Source organism: Miscanthus floridulus, chromosome 1 (genome assembly GCF_019320115.1).
Source record: "Miscanthus floridulus cultivar M001 chromosome 1, ASM1932011v1, whole genome shotgun sequence".
Taxonomy (NCBI): domain Eukaryota; kingdom Viridiplantae; phylum Streptophyta; class Magnoliopsida; order Poales; family Poaceae; genus Miscanthus; species Miscanthus floridulus.
The window spans coordinates 5,700,671-5,726,645 of NC_089580.1; the positions used below are offsets into that span (position 1 = coordinate 5,700,671).

The following is a 25,975-nucleotide window of genomic DNA, read 5'->3' on the forward strand; positions in this document are numbered from 1 at the left end:
GCAGAATGTTGGCCTACGAAAAGACGACATGTTCAACAGCTAAGTGTCGCGGAAATGCGTATGTTGCGTTGGATTTGCGGTCATACAAGAAGGGATCGAGTTCGGAACGATGATATACGTGATAGATTAGGGGTAGCGCCAATTGAAGAAAAGCTTGTCCAACACCGGTTGAGATGGTTTGGACATGTGTAACGGAGACCTCCAGAGGCACCGGTGCGTAGTGGAATCCTAAGCCAAGATAGTAACGTGAAGAGAGGCAGAGGAAGACCGAAGTTGACTTGGGTAGAGGCAATAAAAGGAGACTTGAAAGGATGGAATATACCCAAAGACTTAGCCTTAGATAGGAGTGCTTGGAAGACAGCTATTCACGTGCCTGAACCTTGATTGCTTCTGATGGGTTTCAACTCTAGCCTACTCCAACTTATTTGAGACTTAAAGGCTTTGTTGTTGTTGTCGTCGTCGTCTGTTGTGCTGCCAAAATAATTTCAGAAAAGTTATAGCAGACTGAAAACGAATCCATCTTCATCACCTACGTGCAGCCTGACAAACTTTTTTTCGTTCACATACAAAAAAAAGGTCCCTCTAGAAAAAGGCATATTTATGGACTTATGGTTAGATAGTCCAAGAAAATTTCCATAATATATAAAATGCACACAAAATGTTCCTATTGTTTTTATTACAAAATCTCAGATGTTACTCCCCTAAAAAAAACTCAGATGTTACAACATAAACAGATGGGCATGTACCTAAGTTGGGACATACAGAACAAGACTAGTAGTGGAAAATATGACAGGAATTTCAAATGTCTTCATATAGGCTGTGCACGGACCAGTCAAATTAACATTTCCAGAAAATTAAGAGCTAATCAACTGGTAAAGGTGCCAATCATGAACTACAATAGTACAGCAATAAGTAATGTTCCGTTAATGTTAAAACATCAAAAGTTTTGTGGAGCACTGCACAACAAATTCCTCAAGCAGTGTTCTGGTGAGCACATAAAACACAATGCCGAGGGCGATGGACACTGGTAGGGCAGGCAATGCCTTGCGGAAGAACGCCAGCAGGAGCAGAGTGATGCCAAGCCCTGCAATGATGGCAAGGTAGCAGGCATACACTGTCATGTAGTCATACATCGCTGCCCTACCGACCAAAACGCTGTAGAATATGAAGTCCCCCAACCCGAGCTTGATCGCCCCAGATGAGCTCAGCCCAATGCCATCTTCATCTTCCACCACCTCTTCCCCAGATCTCTGTGGGCGTGGCTGGATCAAAGGTACACTCATTTCAGCAACAGCCACTCTATGCTCCTGCAATGCTGAAACCTCCCCAACTTGTGCAACAGTAGAATCCGAGGAGCTCAAAGCGGCCACCAATGTCACCCTGGGCCTTGAATTACTAACATCACCAGCAAGAGTGGCAGCTTCATGAACTTGGGATGACGAACTGTTTCCAGAGTTGGCCTGAAGATTCCTCCCCAACACCTCCCCAATCACCTCAACCGTGGAACTGTCATCCAAATCCGCACCAGGTTGCCTCCCTTCCCTCCACAAGCGCCAATTTCGGCCATGGCGGGGATCTACCGGCCTGGCCTCGTAGACCAAGGCCGGTATCTCCTCGTTCCTCTGTATGGCCAGCTCAAGCAGCACCCTCAAAGGGCCACCGGGGAGCAGCACGGCCGCGAGATCGTAGATGGCCATGGCGACGAGCAGCGCCCAGGTGGTCCACTCGGGCAGCAGCGTGAACCAGAAGGCGGTGAGCACGGCGATGGCGACGAGCGCGGCCTGGTGGAGCGCGATGGGGACGGAGGCCGGGGCCAGCGCGGCGAGCGCGAGCGCCCCCGCGGCGTTGGGCAGGAGGAGCGCGAAGGAGACGGCGTCGAGCGGGAAGCGGAGGCGGGAGAGGAGGAGGAGCGCGACCTGGCCGCCCAGGACGAGGAGGACGGCGAGCGCGGAGAAGCCGAGGTAGGCGCGGAGGCAGGGCGTGCAGCGGAGGTAGAAGAGGAGCGCGAGCAGGAAGGTGGCGGCCGTGACCGCGACGACGAAGGTGAGAGCGGTGATGAGCGCGGTGGGTATGTCGTCGTCCCCTCCTCCAGAGACGCCGCCGGTGGCGGCTGCGATGGAGGCGGAGAGGGGCGAGGGGGAGGAGGGCGAGGAGAGGAGGGAGACCAGGAGGACGACGAGGAGCATGCAGGCGGAGACAGGGTAGACGATGCGGGTGATGTCCTCGCCGAGAGAGTCCAGCACGGTGGTGCCGCCGGGGGCATCGCCGGGCACGGCGGCCGCCGCGGCGGCGTCTGCCATTTGGTGGATGTGGAATGGGGATCGCTTCCGTTGGCGTTCGGCGAGTATTGACCTATTTGCGTCCGCTCAGTTCAGTCCTCCTGTGTACCTCACTCTTTTTCTGTCTGGTGCCTCTCTTCCCATAATTCTCAAGTTTTTTTTTTTTTTTTTTTTTGCCAAGCCTAAATGCTTAATGCCCTAATCTCTACTTCGTGAAATTACTTGCATCTAGAATTTTCGGGTATCACTAATTATCCATCTCTGTCCAGCAAAAGTGATTTGCAAGTTTGTAACAAACTGTGAAACAAGCTTACTATGCCCCAGGGTACAAAAAATGTGACCATGGCCCCCACTCAATTCGCTGGCATCGAACACAGTTCAGTATTGAGGAACAGAACTGCACTACTGCAGTGCTACGTCTGAGAACACTGACCATTTCTAATACCAGAGTACTACTGCTAAGTAAATCTATCAAGGGCATTCATGGCATCAATATCCTTCACATTAGTATGCGCAGAAAAAAAATCCTTCATATTAGTAGCTAAGTTATAGTTTTTATTTTTTTTGTCACCGAACTGATACAGAATAACAGAAACCACCGAAAGCTAACTTTTGGTTCAGACTTTGGACTCCTGCTGCTGCAGTTCCTGTCATTGAGACCTGAAAGGTTGAGACAGAGCAATTGGCTACCCACTTCAAGCAGCTGCTTTCCTGTTTGAGACGCTGCAGAGTTGGGTGATGCTGCAACCTTTTCATGATCAGGGACTTTGTGAAACTTCCTTGCGGCTTGCCAATCCTTTGCTGGATGTGAAGACCTTGCCGTAGAGATTGCAATCGTGGGTTGCTGAGTTGCTGTCACCTTCAACACTTGCGAAAGACCGATGAATTTCAGCTTCACATCAGAGTTACGGCTTTCTGGCATCAACAACTCAGCATCCCCAGTTTGGAGGTGACCAGAGTAATCCAGCTCCATCTCACTCTTCTAATACTCATACTAATACTTATAAGCTGAGTGCCTGAGTCCATGCCAGAATGTCCTGAAATCATCATCAGAACACGTGCAGCATTCATCTTCTGACCTCCTCTCTCCCATATGTCAACATTATGGCCCTGGGAGGCGAAAACCTTGAAGCACAATTGACATTGTCTTTGGGACCGGTGTCAGGTACTCGTCGTCGCTAGAATCACACATTCACACAGCAACCAGGTACTATGTCGCCTCTCCAGGAGACCATACCCGTGGCACCATCTCTGATGTTGGGAAGGCTAGGCATGGTCTTGGAGAGCTTCTTTTGCTTGCGTTTGCTGCTGTGAAGATTCATGTGGCCTCTGAGTGAATAGTATGATGGGAAGCTTTTCCTGCATAGCTTATGCACCAGTGCTTCCTTCCTCTTGGTGGCATCCCTGAAATGTACAGAGCAAGAATCAAAGAAGTGATGGACATGATATGGATGCAAGGAGGAAATAAGATCCAGGAACAGAAACGCTACACGGACAAGCATAAATCTTGATTCATGATATGGATGCAAGGAGGAAATAAGATCCAGGAACAGAAACGCTACACGAACAAGCGTAAATCTTGATTCTTGAAAACCACTCCTCGTAATAAAGTGGTTATTTTTGTTGGACAAATAAATTTGGGAAACCCCTTGTTTTGAAATTGACAACGGTGTGAACTTGTGAAATGCCTTGAATTTTACCCAAAACCTTGAGTTTTTTTCTCCCTTAAGGAAAAGAAAAGGAGATTCCTTTTGGATACAAAAAGAAAAGAAGAAGAGGATATTCAATTGGATTGGTACGAAGAGAGAATAGGCATCATGTTCAGTGAACGACAAAGTGATGAAACCTGAAAATTTTGCTGACCTCCCACAAGCGCAAACACAGGCTGAGCTCAGCACAGCACTTGGTTCCACCCCCACACAGTTCCTATCTGTGGTTTAGTAGGCTCTGCCTGGGACCAACACACTGTTGCCCTCCACTGATCATCCTCTGCAGCACAATGTTATGAGAAATGTCCTGATAATGTGACGTGTGGTTGTTCGAAGTATTTGAGATGATGACAGCTTTTTGGAGGTTCTTTTTTGCTGCAGATTGATGATAAGTTCATCTGTGGAACGAATAAGTGAACCAGAGGACAAGATGCGAGGAATGCTCACAAAAGAATCATGAAGCAAGTGAGCAATTAATCTGTACAGCATATAAAAAACATTAGGAGAATTCGAAATGTGGTTTCCCGAGTGGCTTACTTGTCTATTTAATGTGGTTTGGATTGTATGGTTATGTTTGTTCTTATGCAAATGAAGATACAAACACGGAAATTGCTCAAGCACGATCAACAGAAAAGTTGTTTCTATACGTCTATAAAAAAAATACCTGGTAACACCCAACTCTGCAGGACTGCAGCTATAATAGTTGGATTTTAGGGAGATATGGTCATTAATATTCCTCACTCTAGCCAACCAATGCAGATAAAAGATCCACTGAGATTCCATGCATAATTGTTAGCAATACTAACTAAAAGAAGGGGTCAACAAGCACATAAATGTAGATACAACAATTGGCATAGTAACACTTCTTACCTGCGAATGCCTGCTGTAACTTATGCATATCATACCTAACATCACGCATCAGCACTCATAATCCCATTTACCTGCCCCTAGGATCCACTGAAATATGTGAGGTTCCTCTTTCTCCCTGGGTAATTTTGTATTTCTGCAAACACCAAAGTACCAAACAGATGATAAAGTGAAGACATAGTATTATCACAAAAAAAAAACACAATAATAAAATTAACACAACGCCTAACCTGAATTACCTTTTAAGTAAAATCACATATTCAACATATCTAGAAATGGTTCCATGGATCCCTCAGTGGAGGAACACAACAATGTAAGGCATCACAAGCACTACTCAGAAAAGATACCAATAGTTTTGTACCAACCATACTGGTCAAATGCTCAAATTCCTTTACGTTGGCGAGATTCAGTGGGATTACAATCGCTAGCAGCATTACACACGGGTTCAGGATCTACAGGTAGTAGCTCAACACCTCTAAAAGGCACTTCCTTTCTGCAGTTTCTTATCATGTTCAGCCTTCTAATTGCATCCTCCATCCGTCTTTCAAGATTTTCAAACTGCTTATATGCCGGAATAAGACCCCTTTCTGCTATATCCTCCAGTAGTTCCTCTCCATTCTGCATTCTCCCTGTCGAATACATAGCTCCAGTGAGTGTGATATAGGTAGTAACATTCGGCCAAAGACCCTTAGATTTCATCTCTCCATAAAGATCAAGTGCATCAGAGATATGGTTGTCTTTGCATAAACCAGTAATTAGAACATTATAACTGACAACATCAACCTTCAATCTACACAACTCCATTAGCCTCTTCAAGTGCAAAGCATCAGCAATCTTGGATTCTTTGCAAAGACTGTGCATTAGAGTAGTGAAAGTAGCAACAGTTGGCACCATTCCTGAACGCATCATACTACTGAAAACTATGACTGCCTCCTCAAGTTTTCCACATCTACAAAGTCCTCTAATAATTGAGCTCTCAGCAACTTCGGCAGGCACAATGCCAATAGCTTTCATTTCTTCTTTTAGCCTGAACGCTCTATCAATCTCACCAATCCGACATTTTGCATTGACCAATGCAATATAGTGTGTATGGTTTGGTTGAAGCCCTACTTGTAACATCTCATGTAAAACTTCGTGACTCTGGTCCAAGTAATTTTTTCTGATCAATCCATTTATCATGGCACTAAAAGTTTGACTGCTGGGTGACATATGTAACCACTTCATACAATTGAAAAGTTGTAGTGCATTATGCATCTTGGATTTCTCACTGAAAGCTGTAATCAGTATATCAAAAACTAACCTATCGGGGAAAATGCCTTCTAAGATCATCTTCTCCAAGAACTTAACTGCAATGTCAATCAACCCACACTCAGAAAGACCAAGAATGAGCAAGCGATATGTAACATTGTCTGGCCTGATTCCTTTCCTCACCATATATTTGTACAGATATAAGGACTTTGAAAATTGTCCCCTCTTGACATACCCATGCATAAGTATGTTATAGCTAGCAGAGTTTGGATAAACCTCATTCTGATACATATCGGACATCATCCTTTTTATAGTATTCACGTTTCCAACCTTGAGGTACCCATTCATCAATGAATTATAGGCAATACAATCTGCATACAGGCCTTCCTTGCATATGATCTCCTGGAAAACATAAGAAGCAGCCTTCACTTGGCCTTCATTGATCAACCCATTGAGCAAGCAGGTATATGTAACAGTATCAGGGACTACTCCTTTCTCCAACATCATCTGCAACATGACTAACGCAGGCAAAATCTTACCTTTCCTGCAAAAACCACTGAGAAGAATGGTGTAGGTATGAATGTCAGGTAAACAGTTGTTTTTTACCATTTTCTCACATAGATCCAAAGCTTCATCTAGGGTTCCATATTTGCAAATCCCAAGAAGTAGTGCATTGAAAGTTTTCTCATCAATAGCAGAAGGTATGTCAAGAAGACAGAACATAAACTGCTTTGCTTGTACCAAGTGCCCTCCTTGACATAATCCTCTAAGCAAATTCTGATATGTGCAAACATTTGGAGAATGGCCATATCTAACCATATCATCATAAACTGAAAATGCCTCAACTATGTTACCTCTGTGGCAATAACTATCAATTATGCAGTTAAAGGAGACAAAATCAAATGATATATTCATCCTAGACATGTATTGTCTGAAGTGTTCAGCCTCTGTAATCATTCCCTCTCTATAGAAAGCACGTAATAATGCATTATGGATAACTGGATTGGCAACTAGCCCCCTTCGATAAATGTCCACAAAATGCTTTAGTGCTTCCTTGACATACCCTGCCTTACAATAGTAACAAATCAGAGTTGTATATAGCACATCATTAGGTAAAATTCCACTTTTCTGCATCCTTGACAAAATTTCTTTTGTTTCATGCATCTTAGCCATCCTGCACATACCATTGATCAATGCTGAATAAGTGATGACATCTGGATCAATTCCACCCTCAAGCATACTCTTCAAAATTTGTTTAGCCTTGGAAATCTCACCCACTTGACAGAAACCATCAATGAGAATAGTACACATAGTCTTATTGATGGTTATACCTCTTGATTTCAGATCTTCCATAAGATCTAGAGCAGGTCCCAGCATGGAAACTTTGCAGTAACCATTCAACAAAGCACTATAAGTCAGTTCACTTGGCATGACACCAGTAATTTGCATTTCCGACAGAACACTTAGGGCCTTATCAATTCTCCTGTTCCAGCAGTACCCATCAATCATTGTAGTGTAAGTAGCTACACTTGGAACCAAAGTTTGTCTCAGCATATGATTAAAGACATAGCGAGCATGATTTATCTTACCTTCACTAAAAAACCCATTGATCAAAGTATTATAGGTACATTCATCAGGTGTTAAGTCATCTTTCCTCATTCTTTTGAGCAAAAGGAAAGCACGCGCACTCCTCTTTATTCTACATAATTTATCTATCATGATGTTGTAGGTATATATATCTGCCTGTATACTATCCCTCTCCATATCTTCTAGAACACACAGGGCAGCCTTAAATCTTCCCTTCTTAACATACCAATGTAGCATTGTATTATAAGTGACAGAATTAGATAGGCGACAGCTCTTCATCTTCTGAAGCATATCTTCAGCCTTTCTAAATTCTCCATTGGTGCATAGGGAATTCAGAAGAATATTGCAAGTGGTAACATCCAAAGGAAACTTACGGGTCAAACTCTCTCTCAAGAACAACCAAACATGCTTTGATTCCCCTTCCTCCACAAGAGCATTAAGGATGGTATTGCAAGAAACAGGTGAAGCCTTAAATCCACAGTCATCCATAAAGAAAACTGCCACAGCTGCGTCTAGCACTTTTCTTTCCTTGACATACGCTTTGACAAGGAGTTCAAAAACGACATGATTGGTGGAATCAAAACGTGAAATGGTCCGCAAGAGGGACGTAAAAATAGCAGTGCAGGAGAAGCCTGTCACAGCCAGATGCCTCAACACTGACATTGCTTGCGAATGCATTTGAGCCTGGATGAGAATGGGAACAGCCATACAGTAAATGTAGGTAATTCGGTCTAAACCTGATCGCTCCACAATAGAACTCAGTATCTTCAAGGCCAGCTTTCCATCATACTTGCCAAGGCTCCCAAATTTGTAGGCCATGTGATTCAGGGTCTCCCACCGCGTCATAGTCTGAATAGTAATTATGCTACTATCAATTCCATGTGCTGAAAGAAAGAACCAAATCAATGAAACAGCGATTTGATACCACCCAGAAAGAAGAATAGCACTCAGGAATCTGATGGGGCTTAGAGTTTGACTTCTAACTTCTAAAGGAAATGCTACTTCAGTCTCTAGGACTGGCATCTGGTACTGGAGTAGCACACACTATCATATGCAATGTATGTACATTTCTCTGTGGAGATAATCTTGAGTTGAACTGATAGACAAACAGAGAACAACCCTAATCAGAGTTTGACATGTCCATTATTACAGTAATTATTATCAAACACATTAAGGAATCAGTTTGCAACAGATGCTACAAATAGATGATGAGAGGATCAAGATAGAAAACATGTGTGGAATGCACAACCACCAGCATTCTGAAATCTTCAGATTTGCACGATGTAATGAGCGCTTCTAGTAATTGCAGAAAGCATGAAGTCAGGGTAATTCTTATAGGTCTGGGGTTTCCATTTTGCACTAGAAAGATCAACTAAAGTATTAATACCCAATATCTTTCCCCTAATCCTTAGAATTAACGATCCTATTTGCACACAAGTTTGCTGACTGACTGTGACTGTTCCTATTTGCTGACACTGGTTGGGCTCAGGCAGTTTGCGTTTTCGCAGAGAATTTTACCTGAGGTGGTGTTGGAGCTGGCAGCGATACGGGGGCGGGCGGGCGGCCTAGCGCGGGAAGGGAGCCGCGAGGAGCAAGCCGCCGCATTGCACTCGACGATCCTGCGGCGATACGAGGAGTGCGCCAGCGACGAGAACGGCCGTGCCATGGCGGCTGGATAGCTAGCGACCCCCCTGGCGTTGGCGTGATGAGAAGAGGGGACGCCGGCGCAAAGGCGAGCCCGGTCGCACGACTGGCCCGTCGAGCGGCGGCGCTGTGGGAAAGCCGGAGTAGGCGAGGAAAGGGGAGTGACTCGATTTCACCTGCAATCGATAATGTTGGACCGTGCTGGTTTTACCCACGTAGTTACGAGTGTGCGGGAGGAGGCAGACGGAAAAAATCGACTAAACAGTCTATACGAGAAAAAATCGGCCGTTAAGGGTTGTAACGTTCGTAGATTATGATTGATTTAATGATTCTTTTCCTTAAGCTATTAATAAGTATGCGTCAAAGATACATCACTGACTAAACTAGATCTAATCAATATGTGGTGTAGAGCCATTGAATCTGGTGAAAAGGGATATACCACTGTTTAATATCGATAGACTTACGAACCGTCCAGATCTAATCTATTATCGTCAATAGTGAGGTTCGACCGGATCGATACAGCTATGATAATGATGATAGTCTAGAACCAGAAAATTCATAGAACCGACCATACTTCAATAGGTTCATGAAAACGTACCATATCTGTGAAAGCACAGACGAATGAGATAAAATAGCTGATTCAGGTAGAAAAGAGGTTACAGCATGTGAACAATCGGCTGTTTAATATAGACAGATCTATAAACTCATCAAATCTAACATGTTATCCTTAACAGTAGGATTCGACCGGATCGATGGCAGCCATGATAAAGATAACAGATCAAACCTTTAAAGTAAACAGATATATTCACGTTTAACAGAATCATGAAGAGACACTGTAAGCGTTAAAGTACGAGCAATCGGCTATTTAGCCGATGCAGGCATAGCAAACGGCCAAGATCACGCCTAGTCGAAAGCAAATCTACCAACTAGCATACTCCGATCTAAACTGCTAACGGTTGGGATCGACCAGATCGTTACACTCATAATAATGATATATAGACTAGATTTAACTAGCTAGTAAACCTTCTCAAGATCAGACATGCCTTAACCACGTACTATGCACGATCAAGATCAAAGTAGAACGGCCGATAAAACATAATCTGTCGTTTAAAATAAGAACCATCGCAATGTGACAAAATAAACGATGGACTAAAATGGTGCGAGACCGATCTAAATCGATCTCGATTGGACATATTGATATTGCTGAAACTAATGACGACAAGAACATCAGTAAGATCGGTAACTTAATGAGACAATGAATAAATCGGCTATCAAGTATTAATCCAAACGCTAGGATAATATTTTTTAGATATTTTCCATTGATTGCTCTGTCAAACTCTTCTTCTCCTCCTAGTGTTTTTAAAATATAAGCATTGCCAGACACACAACGTTTAATCTGATAAGGTCCTTCCCCATTAGGGTGATAGCTATCACCAACGATTCATAATACGAACTGTTGGTGATGAGAGTATCACCACCGGTTCGTAAGAACGTGCGGGTTGATAACTATCACCGTCGCTTCGTCTTACCAACCGACGGTGATAGTCTATCATCACAGCTGCTTTGCACCACCAACCGGTGGTGATAATGTGCTCATCATCACTGGCGTCTTGCCATATGAACCAGTGGTGAAGACATTTTTACCGCCAGCTTGTTGTATGATACGGCGGAGATAACCATGCTGTAGTATAAATAAATTCATAAATTGTTAAATAAAGTTAGATGAAAACAAACTTTATATAAAAGTTGTAGATCTCGACGAGATCGACAACTTTGTAGTTGATGACTTTTTCATTTGAAATCATTTACGGTCCCAGAATTATGTTTGAAGCACTCAAATTTTGGAATTTAAATTTTTTGAATTGTACAAACGACCTTAGATGGAAAAATGACCAAAACCAAAGTTGTAGATCTTGATGAGATATGTAACTTTGTAGTGGACAACTATTTCAATAGAAATCATTTATAGTCTCAAATTTGTATCTGAAGTTTTAAAATTTTAAAAAACCAAATTTTTCGAACAACCTTGGATGGAAAATCGACAATAGCAACACCACAGTTGTGATGAAGCTGCTACAAGGCTGATGGGCAATGGACCGAAGAAGTTGGCCAAGGTGCGGGTGTGATTCATAGCTATGTTGTTGATGTCGGTGCGGGTGAGCCCGACCCACACATCCTTGAGGATGTTGGGTGTGGCACACAAGGATGATGGACGGTGGATTGAAAAAGTTGGCTAAGGTGCGGGCCTGATTATTAGCGATGTCTTTGATGTTGGTGCGGGTGAGCCCGAGACGCGCCTTAGAGCCCAACACTACGCACTCTATAGCATAGTATAACTTATGTGACTTACCGTTCCAACAATTTCCTCCGTGTATAAAAAATGCACTACACACTTTTCACAATGACAACTCTTTTTTCACTTTTGTGAAAAATGTACTACACACTTTTCGCAACAACCCTTTTCACTTTTGTGAGTGCACACAAGAAACACTCCCCACATCATTCCTTTATTCAGTCTTCCTTTGGTGGTTTTTTTGACACTTTTTATGTGGAAAATCTTCTGAATTCTAAGGACCTATTTGATAGATAGGGATCCAAATTTTAACAAGTCAACACAATAACCCATTACCAAAAATAAAAATGACGGTGTAAATGCCCAATAACTTGGCCCACTGTGTTTTTGTTCCAATTAGTATCAAGTCTGTCGGGCTGTGTCAGGTGACCCAATCGTCCTATCTTCGGCGTTTGTTAGCTCGGGCCAGGACACCTTAAGGCACAAGAGAGTGGCATCTGCATCCTTCACCCATGTAGCTATCGTCGCTGCTACCTTTCAGTAGTAGAAGTTGCACCTTTGTCGACAATAGCAGCACCATCTATTGTCGCAAACAGGTGTGGTGAAGCTGCTACAAGGCTGACGAGCAATGGACTAAAGAAGTCAGCCAAGGTGCGGGCGGTATTCTTAGTGATGTTGATAAGGGTATGGTGTCCCGATCACCAATTCATCAAATGTATCAACGATAAGCCTCATATAGAATGGCTGCACCTTTGGTTTTGAAGTGGTCAACATAGTCATATCTGAGCCAGTGATGTCCTCATTGATGTCCTTGAAGTCGGCGTGGCTGAGCATGACACGCACATCCTTGAGGATGTTGGGGGTGTGGCACACAAGGCTAACGGGTAGTGGATTGAAGAAGTCAACTAAGGTATGAGTGTGATTGTTAGCAATGCCCTTGATGTCGGTGCTGATGAGCCCCACACGCGCATCCTTGAGGATGTTGGGGTGCAGCACGCCGAGAAGTTGAACTTGCACGAATGACGAGCAGTGGATCGAAGAAGTCGGCCAAGGTGCAAGCTTGATTATTAGTGATGTCTACGTGGGTGAGCCAAACACACACATCCTTGAGGATGTTGGGGTGCGGCACACCGAGAAGTTGAACTTGAACGTCTAGAGCTTTTAGTAGTAGCTGCTGCACCTTCGTTGATAATAGCAGCACCAGCCGCTGCTGCAAAACGATGTGGTGAAGTTGCTACAAGGCTGATGGGCAATGGGCTGAATAAGTCGGCCAAGGTGCGGGCGTGATTCTTAGTGTTGTCCCTGATGTCAGTGTGGGTGAGCCCGACACACAGATCCTTGAGGTTGTTGGGGTGTGACACACAAGGATGACAGACAATGGACTGAATAAGTCGGCTAAGGTGCTAGCATGATTATTAACAATGTCTTTAATGTCGGCACGGGTGAGCCCAACACACACATCCTTAAGGATGTTGGGGTGCAGCACACCTAGAACTTGAACTTGCAAGGCTAACGGGCGGTGGAATGATGAAGTCGGCCAAGGTGCGGGCATGATTATTAGCGATATCTTTGATGTCGGTGCGGATGAGCCTAACACACACATCCTTGAGGATGTTGGGTGCAGCACACCGGGAAGTTGAACTTGCATGACTCAGAGCCTTTAGTAGTAGCAATTGCACCTTCGTCAATAATAGTAGCACCATCCGCCATCGTAAACAGGTATGGTGAAGCATGCTGCTACAAGACTGACGGGCAATGGACTGAAGAAGTCTGCCAAGGTGTGGGTGTTATTCGTAGCGATATCCTTGATGTCGGCGCGGGTGAGCCCGACACGCACATCCTTGAGGCCTTTGGGGTGTGACACACAAGGATGGCGGATAGTGGACTGAATAAGTCGGCTAAGGTGCGAGCATGATTGTTAGCGATGTCTTTGATGTTGGCGCGGGTGAGCCCGACACACACATCCTTAAGGATATTGGGGTGCCGCACTTAGCAGCCGAGGAATGGGAACGTGCCCCCTGTTCCCATTCTAGGAACTACATTCCGATTCGCAGAACAGAACATGGTAGGACGCCGTCCCGATAGACTATGGAACGACGTGACTCGCCTGAGAGGAGACTGGGACGGAGAGCGAGGCATTAGGGAAGAAGCCTCCGTCTCCATACCCTTCTCTTCCAAGTGCCAACACGCGAGAGAGAAGCGAGGAGGAGGCGGGTGATGAGGACATCACTACTTCATCGCATACAAGCCAAGTAGAGGAGGAGGTCCAGTATAGGCGTCCAATTCATCTTTTTCATGGTGGAAGCCGAGTCCAACTCAAGTTCGAGTCCGGTTCGGGCTACAGGACCAGTCTGCTTTAAACTGGTCACCCAGAACGCATCTGGACTCTATTTTCGACGATCCACATATGGATAGAAAGCTAATTGGATAAGGAAACCAACCCAATTGGTTTCATGTCAAAAGGCCTTCGAAATCAACAGGAATCGTCGAATCAAGTTTGCGTCCAGAATCTGTCAGGGTGCTGTGACACCGTCTTTTGGTCCGTTGGACCGTGTATCATGTTTGGGCCCATTAGGGGGCGCGTCCAGGGGGGTGACGTCCAAGACTCTATAAATACCAGCCGTCGCTCTCCTTAGGGTTTGGGTTTTGTTTAGTTCTTAATTTCCTCGTGAAACAGACATCGTTTTTGCTGCAACTGTCGCCGCCAAGGCCGCTTGCTGTGAACCAGGGCTCTAGTTCTTGATCTTGTTCGCCTGTGGCGATTAGTCCTTTCGAATAAAGACTTGAACTCCTTCTTATCTTCATAATCCTCATATTTATTTGCAATTTTAGATTGCATTCATCCCATTCTTGCCTGTGTTCTCGATTCGCTTGCAGGAAAGCCTTCTCGGCGAGGTCAATCGCGTCCGCGTGGTTGATAACCAACGGAGCAGTGGTGTAACGGTTGCGGAGGTCCAAATCAATCTTGGTTCAAAGCCTAAATCGTGAACATCGAGTCTCCACCAATCGACGCTATCATACCTTTCGAAAGATCGGGCTTAGTCTACATCAAATGGTATCAGAGCCCTTGTTGCTCGTTAGGTATAATTTTGTTTCCCCCTTTAGATTATTACTGTTTTTGCATTACCTACAGTCCACAAAAAAAAATAAAAAAAATACATCGTCACATATTCCCTGTCCTATAGTCTTATTGTGCTGTGCAAGTTCATCTCTGATTTGCGTTGTTGAGTTTGTGCCCTAGGTCAAGTTCTTGTTGCTGGTTTTAGATCGTTTTTAAGTCCAGTTTGTGTTTTCCCCCTTGTTTTTTATCATAATCCATGAACACCTTCAAGTATTGCTGTGATTCCTTTGTATTCATCAAAGCCTAGTCCACGCCATCTTACTTGTTACACTTGTCTTCAATGTTTTCATCAAATTCTTGCTGTCGTGACCAATTTTGCGCACATTGTTCCCGTTTTGTCCTCTAATTCGGAGTCTGTTCTTAAAACTGGTGTAGTTTTCGCATACGAACTCCGTTTTCGACGTTCCATATATGCAAATCGATCAGAAAATTTTTTTGGATCCGTCCATCCCCCACTTTATCAGGGTTCGAAATTTTTAGATTGGTCAAAAAGTGGTCACGAGATCCTCGTTTCGTGGTCACAAGGTTTTTGTCGATTTTCATCCAGTTTTCTGAAAATTCCACAGGCCACGTCTTACACTTGTTTGAGCTCATATTTTTTGTGGTTACTTCTTTTGTGCTCCTAAGTAAAGGAAAAATATCAAAAAATAAAATAAAAAAGTCAAAATTTCCCAAAAAAACAACGACAGCCCAAAAAATAAAAAAAAAGAGAGGGGCAAAAGAGGAATAATATCTAGAGAAGCACATAGAGAGCGCCATTTGAGCTGTATTTGCGTGTGCTGATTTCTACCTTGTTCCTAATCATATTCTTGCTGTCCACATCACTTGATACATCTTGTACTTGGAACGTGAGTAGACCAGCAACTAAGACAAGTACTTGGGATACTTATTCAGCTTTGCTATTCAGTTACGAATTTTGTTATTCCTTGCTACTATATTTGTGCCTGTCCAAGCTCCACTTTCTTCTAACCAAGTACAGGTTCGTCTTGCAACTGTTACACTAAAGCTACAACGGTATCACAGTCACCGACCGATTGCACCACATATTGCTTTGGTAAGAACACCTATAAGACCGTGGTAAGACGCTTGAGAGTTGAGTGCCTTATTTTTCCTTGTCCACAACCTAAGTAGTTGGTAGGGATAATATTATTTGTGTTGTCTTTTTTTTCTACTAACCATGTCAGAAAAAGCCGGAGGCAGCGGCCAAGGAAACGAGGGCGCACCTATGGATTTCAATGACTGTGTTTCTAAGAATGAGCTCCATGCCGTTCTTGATGACAAGTTCAATGAGATCCTTCAACAAATCACCAATTTGACCAAGAAGATTGAAGATGTTGAACAACGACATCTGGAACCACGTCCTGAAGAAGATGATGATGATCTCTCTGAGGAGGACGATGGCGACGCGGAGGCTGAAGCTGAAGCTCCACGACGTGCTGAGGATGCACGTAACCGTAATCGGTTGAACTTTAACCGACGCGGTATGGGAGGTAACAACCAAGGTAATAATGATCTTTTCTCTAAAACCAAGTTTAAGATACCTCCTTTTTCTGGTTCTGCTGATCCTGAAGCATATTTAGATTGGGAGATGGCTGTAGATCAAAAAATTAGCTCCCATCAAGTACCTGAAGAATATAGAGTTAGACTTGCTACAAGTGAGTTTACTAGTTTTGCTCTTTTCTGGTGGAATGATATTTGCAATAATGCTAATGCTCAAATACCTCAAACCTGGACTGTACTTAAACGACGAATGAAATCAAGATTTGTTCCTTCATACTATCAGCGTGATCTGCAATTAAAACTGCAACATTTAAATCAAGGTAGTAAAACTGTTGAGGAATATTATCAAGAGCTTTTAATTGGTCTAGCACGTAGTAACATACAAGAGGACGATATGGATAAGTGTTCTAGATTTTTTGGAGGTTTACGTCGTGAAATACAGGATGTTCTTGACTATAAAGAATGGACTAGATTTTCCCAATTATATCATTATGCTATTAAAGCTGAAAGAGAAGTACAGGGACGACAACCTAGGCGATCCACGACTCCATCCATGACTCCATCTGTTCCTTCACGTTCAATCGAGGTGAGTAAATTTTCTAATGTGCAGACACCACCAGTGCCTGTAAAGAAGAATTCTCCTATCACACCTTCTTCCAGTGGATCTGCTACACCTTCCTCTAGCAGCTCTTCTAAAGTTGTGTGCCACCGCTGCAAGGGCATGGGACATATTGCTAAAGAATGCCCCAGCAAACGCGCATATATTGCTACTGATGATGGTGGGTATGCTAGTGCTAGTGATGAAGAGAATGAATTTGCACTTGCAACTGATCTTTATGTAGATAAATTTGCGGATAGTGCTGAAGATCCTGATGAGGTAATTGATAGTGTGGCATGCACTAAAGACTATAAATCAATCCTTGTTCAGCGTGTTTTGAGTACACAAGTTGAGCCAGTAGACAAGCTACAATGCCATAATTTGTTTCAAATGTTCCTCATTGTCAATAATTTCTGTGTTCGTGCTATAATTGATGGAGGGAGCAGCAATAATTTAGTAAGTTCTGAGCTTGTCAAGACTCTTGGTTTATCTACACGTGCTCTTCCACATTCATACCATGTTCAGTGGTTCAACAATAGTGGTAAGGCAAAGATAACACAATCTGCTCATGTGCAATTTTCTATCGGGTCATACCATGATTATGCTGATTTTGATGTCGTGCCTATGCAAGCTTGTTCACTTTTGTTAGGCCACCCTTGGCAATATGATAATAATGTTGTACATCATGGTAGGCAAAATAGATATACTTTTATGTTTAAAGGAAAGACCATTGCTTTACTTCCTTTATCACCTGCTGAAATTGTGCAATATGAAAAGGAACTTGCTGAAAAGAAAAAGAAAGGCCATGATAAAGACTTTAGCAAACCAACAAATGAACCATCAAGTAACATGAAAGAAGTTTTATTTGCTCTTAAATCTGTTCTTGTTGATCATGATGAACCATGTTATGCTCTAACTTGTACATCACCGATATGCCCACTTGATCCTACTCCTAGTGCTATGCCTCTTGTTGGTACTAACCTTTTACAGAAGAAGGAGGATGAATTCCCAACAGGGAAGTCACCATGGCAGCCGCCTTTGCGAAGGATGGGGCGCCAAGATGAACGTCTTCTTTCGGAACCATCGTTGATGTCATCCAATGGAGGAGACGATCTACTTCAGTCGAGGACGACTTCAATTCAAGAAAGGGAGGATGATGAGGACATCACTACTTCATCGCATACAAGCCAAGTAGAGGAGGAGGTCCAGCATGGGTGTCCAATTCATCTTTTTCGTGGTGGAAGCCGAGTCCAACTCAAGTTCGAGTCCGGTTCGGGCTCCAGGACCAGTCTGTCTTAAACTGGTCACCCAGGACGCATCTGGACTCCGTTTTCAACAATCCACATATGGATGGAAAGCTAATTAGATAAGGAAATCAACCCAATTGGTTTCACGTCAAAAGGCCTTCGGAATCAACGAAAATCGTCGAATCAAGTCTGTATCCAGAATCTATCAGGGTGCTGCGACACCGTCTTTTGGTCCGTTGGACCGTGTATCATGTTTGGGCCCATTAGGGGGCGCGTCCAGGGGGGTGACGCCCAAGACTCTATAAATACCAGCCGTCGCTCTCCTTAGGGTTTGTGTTTTGTTTAGTTCTTGATTTTCTCGTGAAACAGATATCGTTTTGCTGCAACTGTCACCGCCAAGGCCGCTTGCTGTGAACCAGGGCCCCAGTTCTTGATCTTGTTCGCCTGTGGCGATTAGTCCTTTCGAATAAAGACTTGAACTCCTTCTTATCTTCATAAGCCTCATATTTATTTGCAATTTTAGATTGCGTTCATCCCGTTCTTGCTTGTGTTCTCGATTCGCTTGCAGGAAAGCCTTTTCGGCGAGGTCAATCGCGTCCGCGTGGTTGATAACCAACGGAGTAGTGGTGTAACGGTTGCGGGGTCCGAATCAATCTTGGTTCGAAGCCTAGATCATGAACGTCGAGTCTCCACCAATCGACGCTATCATACCTTTCGGAAGATCGGACCTAGTCTACATCAGCGGGCCTATGGGTGTGAAGGGTTGGAGAGGAAGAGGAGCGGAGACGGCGAGACGCTAGAATGGCTAGATCCAACCGGGACGGGGGGGGGGGGGGGGGGGCGACGACGGGCGAGCAGGGGTAATGGTGATTTCTGGACCTGGAATGGGCTTTAGGGTTATTAGTACCTGGTGGATGGTTGCCATCCAGCAGCCCAATAATAAGACAAAAAAAGAAACCGACTAGAAAAAAGAAGACGAGCAGGGAGTCAAACTCGGGACGTCACGTTCCAAAATGACTCTATCCTTCATAGACCAACCACCATGTCCCCTACGCGTTCTGTTCAAATTTGGTACGCATTCTAGTAGTTGAAGGAACGAGTCGAAGCTATATACCCCTTACGTTCCGTAGTTTCTGAAAATGCCATACCATATTCCCTACGTTCCAAGAACTTGGTTGCTAAGGTGCAGCAGACCGGGAAGTTGAACTTGCACGACCGACGGGCCGTGGACTAAAGAAGTCAGGCAAGGTGCGTGCATGATTATTAGCGATGTCTTTGATGTCAGTGCGGGTGAGCCCGACATGCACATCCTTGAGGATGTTGGGGTGCGACACACTTGGAAGTTGAACTTGCACGGCCTAGAGCTTTTAGTAGTAGCAGTTGCACCTTCGCCGACAATAGTAGCACCATCCACCGTCGCAAACAGGTGTGGTGAAGCAAGTTGCTACAAGACTGACGGGCAATAGACTAAAAACCTGTTCGTTTGCTCGTAAACGATCGTAAATTTCCAGCCAGAACAGTACTTTTCTCTCACACCAAACCAACCAGCAGTAAATAATCCACGACCCTTTACGGTCTCCCGAACAGGCTGTGAAGCAGTCAGTCAAGGTGCATGTGTCATTCGTAGTGATGTCCTTGATGTCAGCGCACGTGAGCCTGATGCCCACATCCTTGAGGATGTTGGCGTGTGGCACACGAGGCTGATGGGCAGTGGACTGAAGAACTCAGCTAAGCCCTTGTTTAGTTGGGCGAAGTTTGGAAATTTGGCTACGGTAGCATTTTCGTTTTTATTTGGCAATTAGTGTTCAATGATGGACTAATTAGGCTCAAAACGTTCGTCTCGCAATTTCCAACCAAACTGTGCAATTAGTTTTTTTTATCTGCATTTAACGCTCCATGCATGCACGTATCACAAGACTCGATGTGATGGCTACTGTAGCACTTTTTGGGAAAAAAATTTTAGAACTAAACACGGGCTAAGGTACAATCATGATTATTAGTGATGTCCTTGATGTCAGCGCGGGTGAGCCCGGCCCGAAGCCTTCAGTAGTAGCAGTTGCACCTTCGCCGGCAACAGTAGCACCATCTGCCACCACAAACAAACAGGTATGGAGAAGCAAGCTGCTACAAGACTTACGGGCAATGGACTGAAGATATCGCTAATAACCATCTGTGCACCTTCGCGTGGCCTTCCTCTGCCTTCGTCACCAGGTCCTCCGTCTACATCGTCGGGCCACCAGCATGACGGCTACATCACGTCCCTGCTCGGAGCAGATCCGCTAACAATAAAAAATTCAGTTCTCCACCGTGCTCCTGTCCCTCTTCGCCTATGACCCTGCCACGCTAGCCGACCCGAAGCTGATCACCTGCATCCTCCCGCCGCCGCTCGCCGCCTTTGATGGATTCCGCAGCCAGACCGCGCTGGACCTCGACTACGTCATATCTCCAGAGAGAAGGCGTGGGAGCGGCTGGAGGCCATGATCTCGGCATCTGCGCCGACGCTGGAGAAGCTGTGGCTGGCGAACATCGCCTTCCACAATGTCACCCTTGACGAGGGCCTCCCTGTCCCTAGTGCGTGGATCATCCATGCGCCCAACCTCCGGTGGCTAGACCTGCACCTAATGATGGCCGGCGCTGGCTCCTGGGAGCTAGGGTACCTCCCCATGCTTGACTACGCCAGCATCATGCTCAACTCCCAAGAGCCAAGAGACTACGGGAGGCTGCTCCCTGAGCTTTCTAGCGTTAGGAAGCTTGAGATCCTTAACTTTGACTGTGCCACATTTCAGATGCGTGCTGGCATATATCACCATCACTGCATAAAAGCTTTTGATAGAGGCGTTTTTTATTTCCACAAGCAGGCAAGCGGACCGCCTCTAACATATGATTCCGTTAATTAGCTAGGTATCCAAACACTTGCAGCTAATAGGAAGATAGTGAATTATTATCTAGCTAATATTAGTTATGTGCTATTAACTAGATAATTACTATTAGCTAATGGATCCAAACAGGTCCTCAGAAGTGAACAAGCCCTTTATGTATAGCACACATTTTTTTGTGACAACATTTTCTATCCTAGACATCTAGAGAAGTGTCAGAAACACTTCACGTCCTTGCTCAGAGCGATCCGCTAATAACAAAAATTTTGGTTCTCCGCCGCGATCCCGTCCCTCTTCGCCTACGATCCCACCGCGCTGGCTGACCACCTGCGTGCTCCCACCGCCGCCCACCACCTTCAATGGGTTCTGTGGCCAGACCGCGCTACACCTCGACTACGTCATATTCTCCATAGAGAAGGCGTGGGAGCGTCTGGAGGCCATGATCTCGGCAGCCGCGCCGACGATGAAGAAGCTGCGGCCGGCGAACATCACCTTCCACCATGTTGCCTCCGGCAGGGGCCTCCATGTCCTGCGGGGGCCTCCATGATCCTAGCGCGTGGATCATTCATGCACCCAACCTACGGTGGGTGCGCCTGATGATGGCCGGCGCCGGCTCCTGGGAGCTGGGGCACCTCCACAAGCTTGACTACGTCAGCATCATGCTCAACGCCCAAGAGCCAAGAGACTACGGGAGGCTGCTTACTGAGCTTTCTAGCATCAGGGTGCTTGAGATCCTTAACTTTGACTGCGCCACATTTCAGGTGCGTGCAAGGATATATCACCATCACTGCATAAAAGCTTTTCATAGAGACGTCTTTTATTTCCATATAAGCAGGCGCCTCTAATTCCGTTAATTAGCTAGGTATCCAAACACTTCCAGCAAATAGAGAGATAGTGAATTATTATCAATATTAGTTATATGCTATTAGCTAGCTAACTATTATCGGCTAATGGATCTAAACAGGCCCTCAGAAGCGAACAAGTCCTTTATGTACAACACACATTTTTTTGTCACGACATTTTCTATCCTAGACAACTAGAGAAGTGTCGGAAACACTTCACCTCCCTGCTCGGAGCGGATCCACTAATAACAAAAAATTCAGTTCTGCACTGCGCTCCCATCCCTCTTTGCCTGCGACCTCGCCACGCTGGCTGACCAGAAGCTGGCCACCTGCATGCTCTGTCACCGCCCGCTGCCTTCGATGGGTTCTGTGGCCCAGGGACAAAGCTAGGAAAAAACTTAGGAGAGGCTAAACAACGGCAATTAGTAAGAAAAGAGGTTAAGCAAATCTCAGTCCCTCCTACCTGTACATCTACAGCTAAAATTTCAGACGACGGCTCTACGGGGCTTCGCTTGCTCGCGAGCGGTAGGGGGGCTGGAGCCCCCCTAGCCCCACCGCTAGGCTCCGTGCCTGCCGTGGCCTGACCGTCATAGACCTCGACTACGTCATATTCTCCACGTTAGACCTCGACTACGTCATATTGTCCAGAGAGAAGAGGCGTGGGAGCGGCTGGAGGCCATGATCTCGGCAGCCGCACCGATGCTGGAGAAGTTGAGGCGGGCGAACATTGCCTTCCACCATGTCGCCGCCGGCGGGGGCCTCCCTGTCCCTGGCGCATGGATAATCCATGCGCCCAACCTCCGGTGGCGGGAGCTGCGCCTGACGCTGGTCGGCGCTGGCTCCTAGGAGCTGCGGCACCTCCGCAAGCTTGACTACGCCAGCTTCATGCTCAACGCCCAAGAGCCAAGAGACTACGGGAGGCTGCTCACTGAGCTTTCTAGCGCCAGGGAGCTTGAGATCCTTAACTTTGACTGTGCCACATTTCAGGTGCATGCGCGCATATAGCATCATCACTGCATAAAAGCTTTTCGTAGAGACGTTTTTTATTTCCATAAGCAGGCAAGCGGACTGCCTCTAACAAATGATTCCGTTAATTAGCTGGTTATCAAACACTTCCAACTAATACGTAGATAGTGAATTATTATCCAGCTAATATTAGCTATATGCTATTAGCTAGCTAACTACTATCGGCTAATGTATCCATACAGACCTTCAGAAGCGAACAAGCCTTTTATGTATAGCATACCTTTTTTGTGACAGACATTTTCTATCCTAGACATCTAGAGAAGTGTCAGAAACACTTCACGTCCCTGCTCAAAGCGGATCCACTAATAGCAAAAATTTCGGTTCTTCACTGCACTCCCGTCCCTCTTCGCCTGCGACCCCGCCGCGCTGGCCGACCTAAAGCTGACCACCTGCATGCTCCCATCGCCGCTCGCCGTCTTTGATGGACACTACGTGAAAAATGGTTTGTAGCAACTGGATAAATTTTTTGTAAGGGAGGCTGGTGATGGAGCCGCCCCTACAGTGGCGTGCTCAGGACCCACGAGACCAGCCGTCCCTATAAAAGGAACAGCAGGGGCGGCTGGTGATACGAGCCGCCCCTACAAATGGGTCGGATTTGTAGGGGCGGCTCACTCACCAGCCGCCCCCGGTGTTGCTATTTGTAAGGGCGGCTGGTGATTGAGCCGCCCCTATTTGTAGGAGCGGCTCAATCACCAGCCACCCCTACAAATGATCCACATATAAAAAAACTGCAACATCTTTTTCCTCCTCGGGTCACTCACTCCAACCCGTGAAACAAAGGTGAGAAGGCCTTAGGCACCTCCTAAAAATTGCTCTACTAAGGAGGAAGGTTTTTGTCTCAAATCCTTTGGTGGAGAGGTTGTAGAAGGTAAAAAATGATATTCCATATTTTTTTTAAGTTTTAATAGTTGGTTAGTGAGTAATTAGAGTTTTGTTTTTCTCTCTCTTCTATGGTGCTTGAGCTACTTATGAAGCAAATTAGACCCAAGTTTTGAATATATTAGGGCAAATTAGGTAGGAGAACAAGATCATACCCTTATTTGGTCCATGTTTTTTGATTTTAGTGAACAATTAGTTAGTTTTATGGATGTTTCATGTGCATGTAGATCTAGATCTAGGGTTTGGTTTTTTTATTAATTTTGTTTTTGTAAATTTATGTTTGATGAAATTGGACTAGGGTTTGCATGAAAGATATTGGGTAAAATATAATTGTTGCTAATTGTTGTCTTTGAAACTGTTTATTGTAATCAACAAATATGTATTTATATTATTTATGGATAAATAGGCCATTAATTGTCGATCGCATACGGGAACCAACTAGTTGCACCTTGGTGTTTCTCAACGGCCGGCAGAACATTGTGATGGAGGTGGCAACGGGTGTGGCACATCCTCCTGGTGGCTTACACCACAATAATAAGATATCGCCGGACTACACTAGGGTCGAGGTGCATACCGTGAAGCCCGAGTTCATGCAGTGGAGGATAGACTACGCAACTCCCGAGGAGCTGGTGTTACTCAGAGACGTATTGGGGCAGTTCATCCTCTGGCACAAACGGGACATTATATTGATCGCTTCTTCGCCGCCTCCCCCTCTCCCAAATTTGGAGCGAGTTGTTGAGGACGGGGAGATATTTTCACCGTCTCGTGACGACCACATTCCTAAGATGCCACATTCTTCCCCGCCTCCTAGCGAGCATGTGCCTGATAAGCCACAACCTTCTCCAGCTCGTACCGAGCAAGTGCATAATGAGATGCCACAGTCTTCTCAACAAGCACAGCCGATACATGAACTACGAGTGCCTCCTGAAGAAGGTGATGCACAAGAAGATGAGGACGTACCTGAATAGGAACTTCGAAAGAAGCATCCAATCACCATAAGACCAATTTATGTTTCGATGAAAGACGTCTCGTCGGTGCACAAGTGGTATTTCCATGACCAGTTTAAGCCTGAGAACCAAGTTAAAAAAGTCCCATCACGGGCTTCTAAGGAGGCCGTCACTAGCAAACTCCACCAAACAGCAAAGTAGTATCCAAATATTGATGCCATCAAATGGTCAAAGGATTGCCCAAAAACATATGAAAGTTCCAGCGCCTACCACTTGGAATGAGAAGGTTCTATGATTGGTACTTGCGTGTTCTCCTAACGAGCATAGACCTCGTACAAGCATGCTTCCTCACCGGCACATTTAGAAGCCCAGCCGAGAAAATTGTCTTTGACTTCAATGACATGTAGTCATGCTTTCATCTCGGAGCAATGGAGATGAATCTAATTCGCACATGGTGCCTATAAGTCTTTGTCCTCTTGATATGATATGAATGTAATATTTGAATTTTATTGTAACTAACACATGCCGTGATTTGTAGAATGCAAGTGCACATTGTAAAACAAATGCCAAGTGTGAAAGCCGGGTATACAGACACTCAAGCTATAGCATAAACAAATTTTAATTACCCTAAATAGTGGAAACTGGATGGCAAAGAGCTAGCTGCTAGAAAGACCCTTCGGGAGAAACAGGACATCCGTACGAAGAAACTAAGGTAAGAGTCCCTTAAGGTTTCGACATACATTGCCCTGGCTTTTAAAAATCTCCAACAACACTCTACTATATGGCTACCATACAACTTCGAGTAAGTTCAACTCTATACTTAAAGCTTTGTTCAATATATTTTATTCGATGCAAAAGAGCTTATCTAGTTCTATGATTAAATCCATGCAGCAACCACTGGATTTGTATAGGCGTCGATGTCGGGAGGAGCATGGCATGGGTCTTTGATTCGATAGATAGGGACCCGGTGATATACAAAGACTTTATATTGATTCTAAGACGTATACATATCGACAATCCTCATTAGCTTATATGTTTGTATACATACTTGTAACGTTCACTTTTGGATACTAACAAGTTATATTTGCTAAAATAATTCTAACATGGCATTTAGGTTCTATGTCACTAAACATCACAGAAGGCATGATCCAGTAAGGAAGGAAAGGCTAGCTATAAAAACATTATGTGCGGTAAGTGTAACTTACTTCTTCAGTACTCCATTACATGGCTGTCAAAAGCATTACTTAACATTTCCATATGCAAAATACACAGTACCCCAAGTAGAAGCCTGGGAGTGTACATTATGGATACT

General features: G+C 44.9%; 2 protein-coding genes across 3 annotated transcripts; both read right to left on the reverse strand.

Annotated features, from left to right (window-relative positions):
• Nucleotides 1-633: 633 nt before the first annotated feature.
• Nucleotides 634-2,382, reverse strand: LOC136471704 (presenilin-like protein At2g29900). The gene has a single exon (XM_066469449.1). The coding sequence runs from the start codon at nt 2,298-2,300 to the stop codon at nt 930-932; it is 1,371 nt and encodes a 456-aa protein (XP_066325546.1). The 5' UTR covers nt 2,301-2,382; the 3' UTR covers nt 634-929.
• Nucleotides 2,383-5,094: 2,712 nt separating this feature from the next.
• Nucleotides 5,095-9,500, reverse strand: LOC136528020 (pentatricopeptide repeat-containing protein At5g55840-like). Of its 2 annotated transcripts, none has more exons than XM_066521844.1 (2): nt 9,209-9,500; nt 5,095-8,539 (listed from the first exon to the last, which is right to left on the reverse strand). In XM_066521844.1, the coding sequence occupies exons 1-2, from the start codon at nt 9,293-9,295 to the stop codon at nt 5,237-5,239; spliced, it is 3,390 nt and encodes a 1,129-aa protein (XP_066377941.1). In that variant the 5' UTR covers nt 9,296-9,500; the 3' UTR covers nt 5,095-5,236. The 2 variants fall into 2 exon arrangements, with proteins under 2 accessions (XP_066377941.1, XP_066377331.1); XM_066521234.1 differs by having other exon boundaries at nt 5,095-8,574.
• Between the last annotated feature and the right edge of the window lie 16,475 nt (nt 9,501-25,975).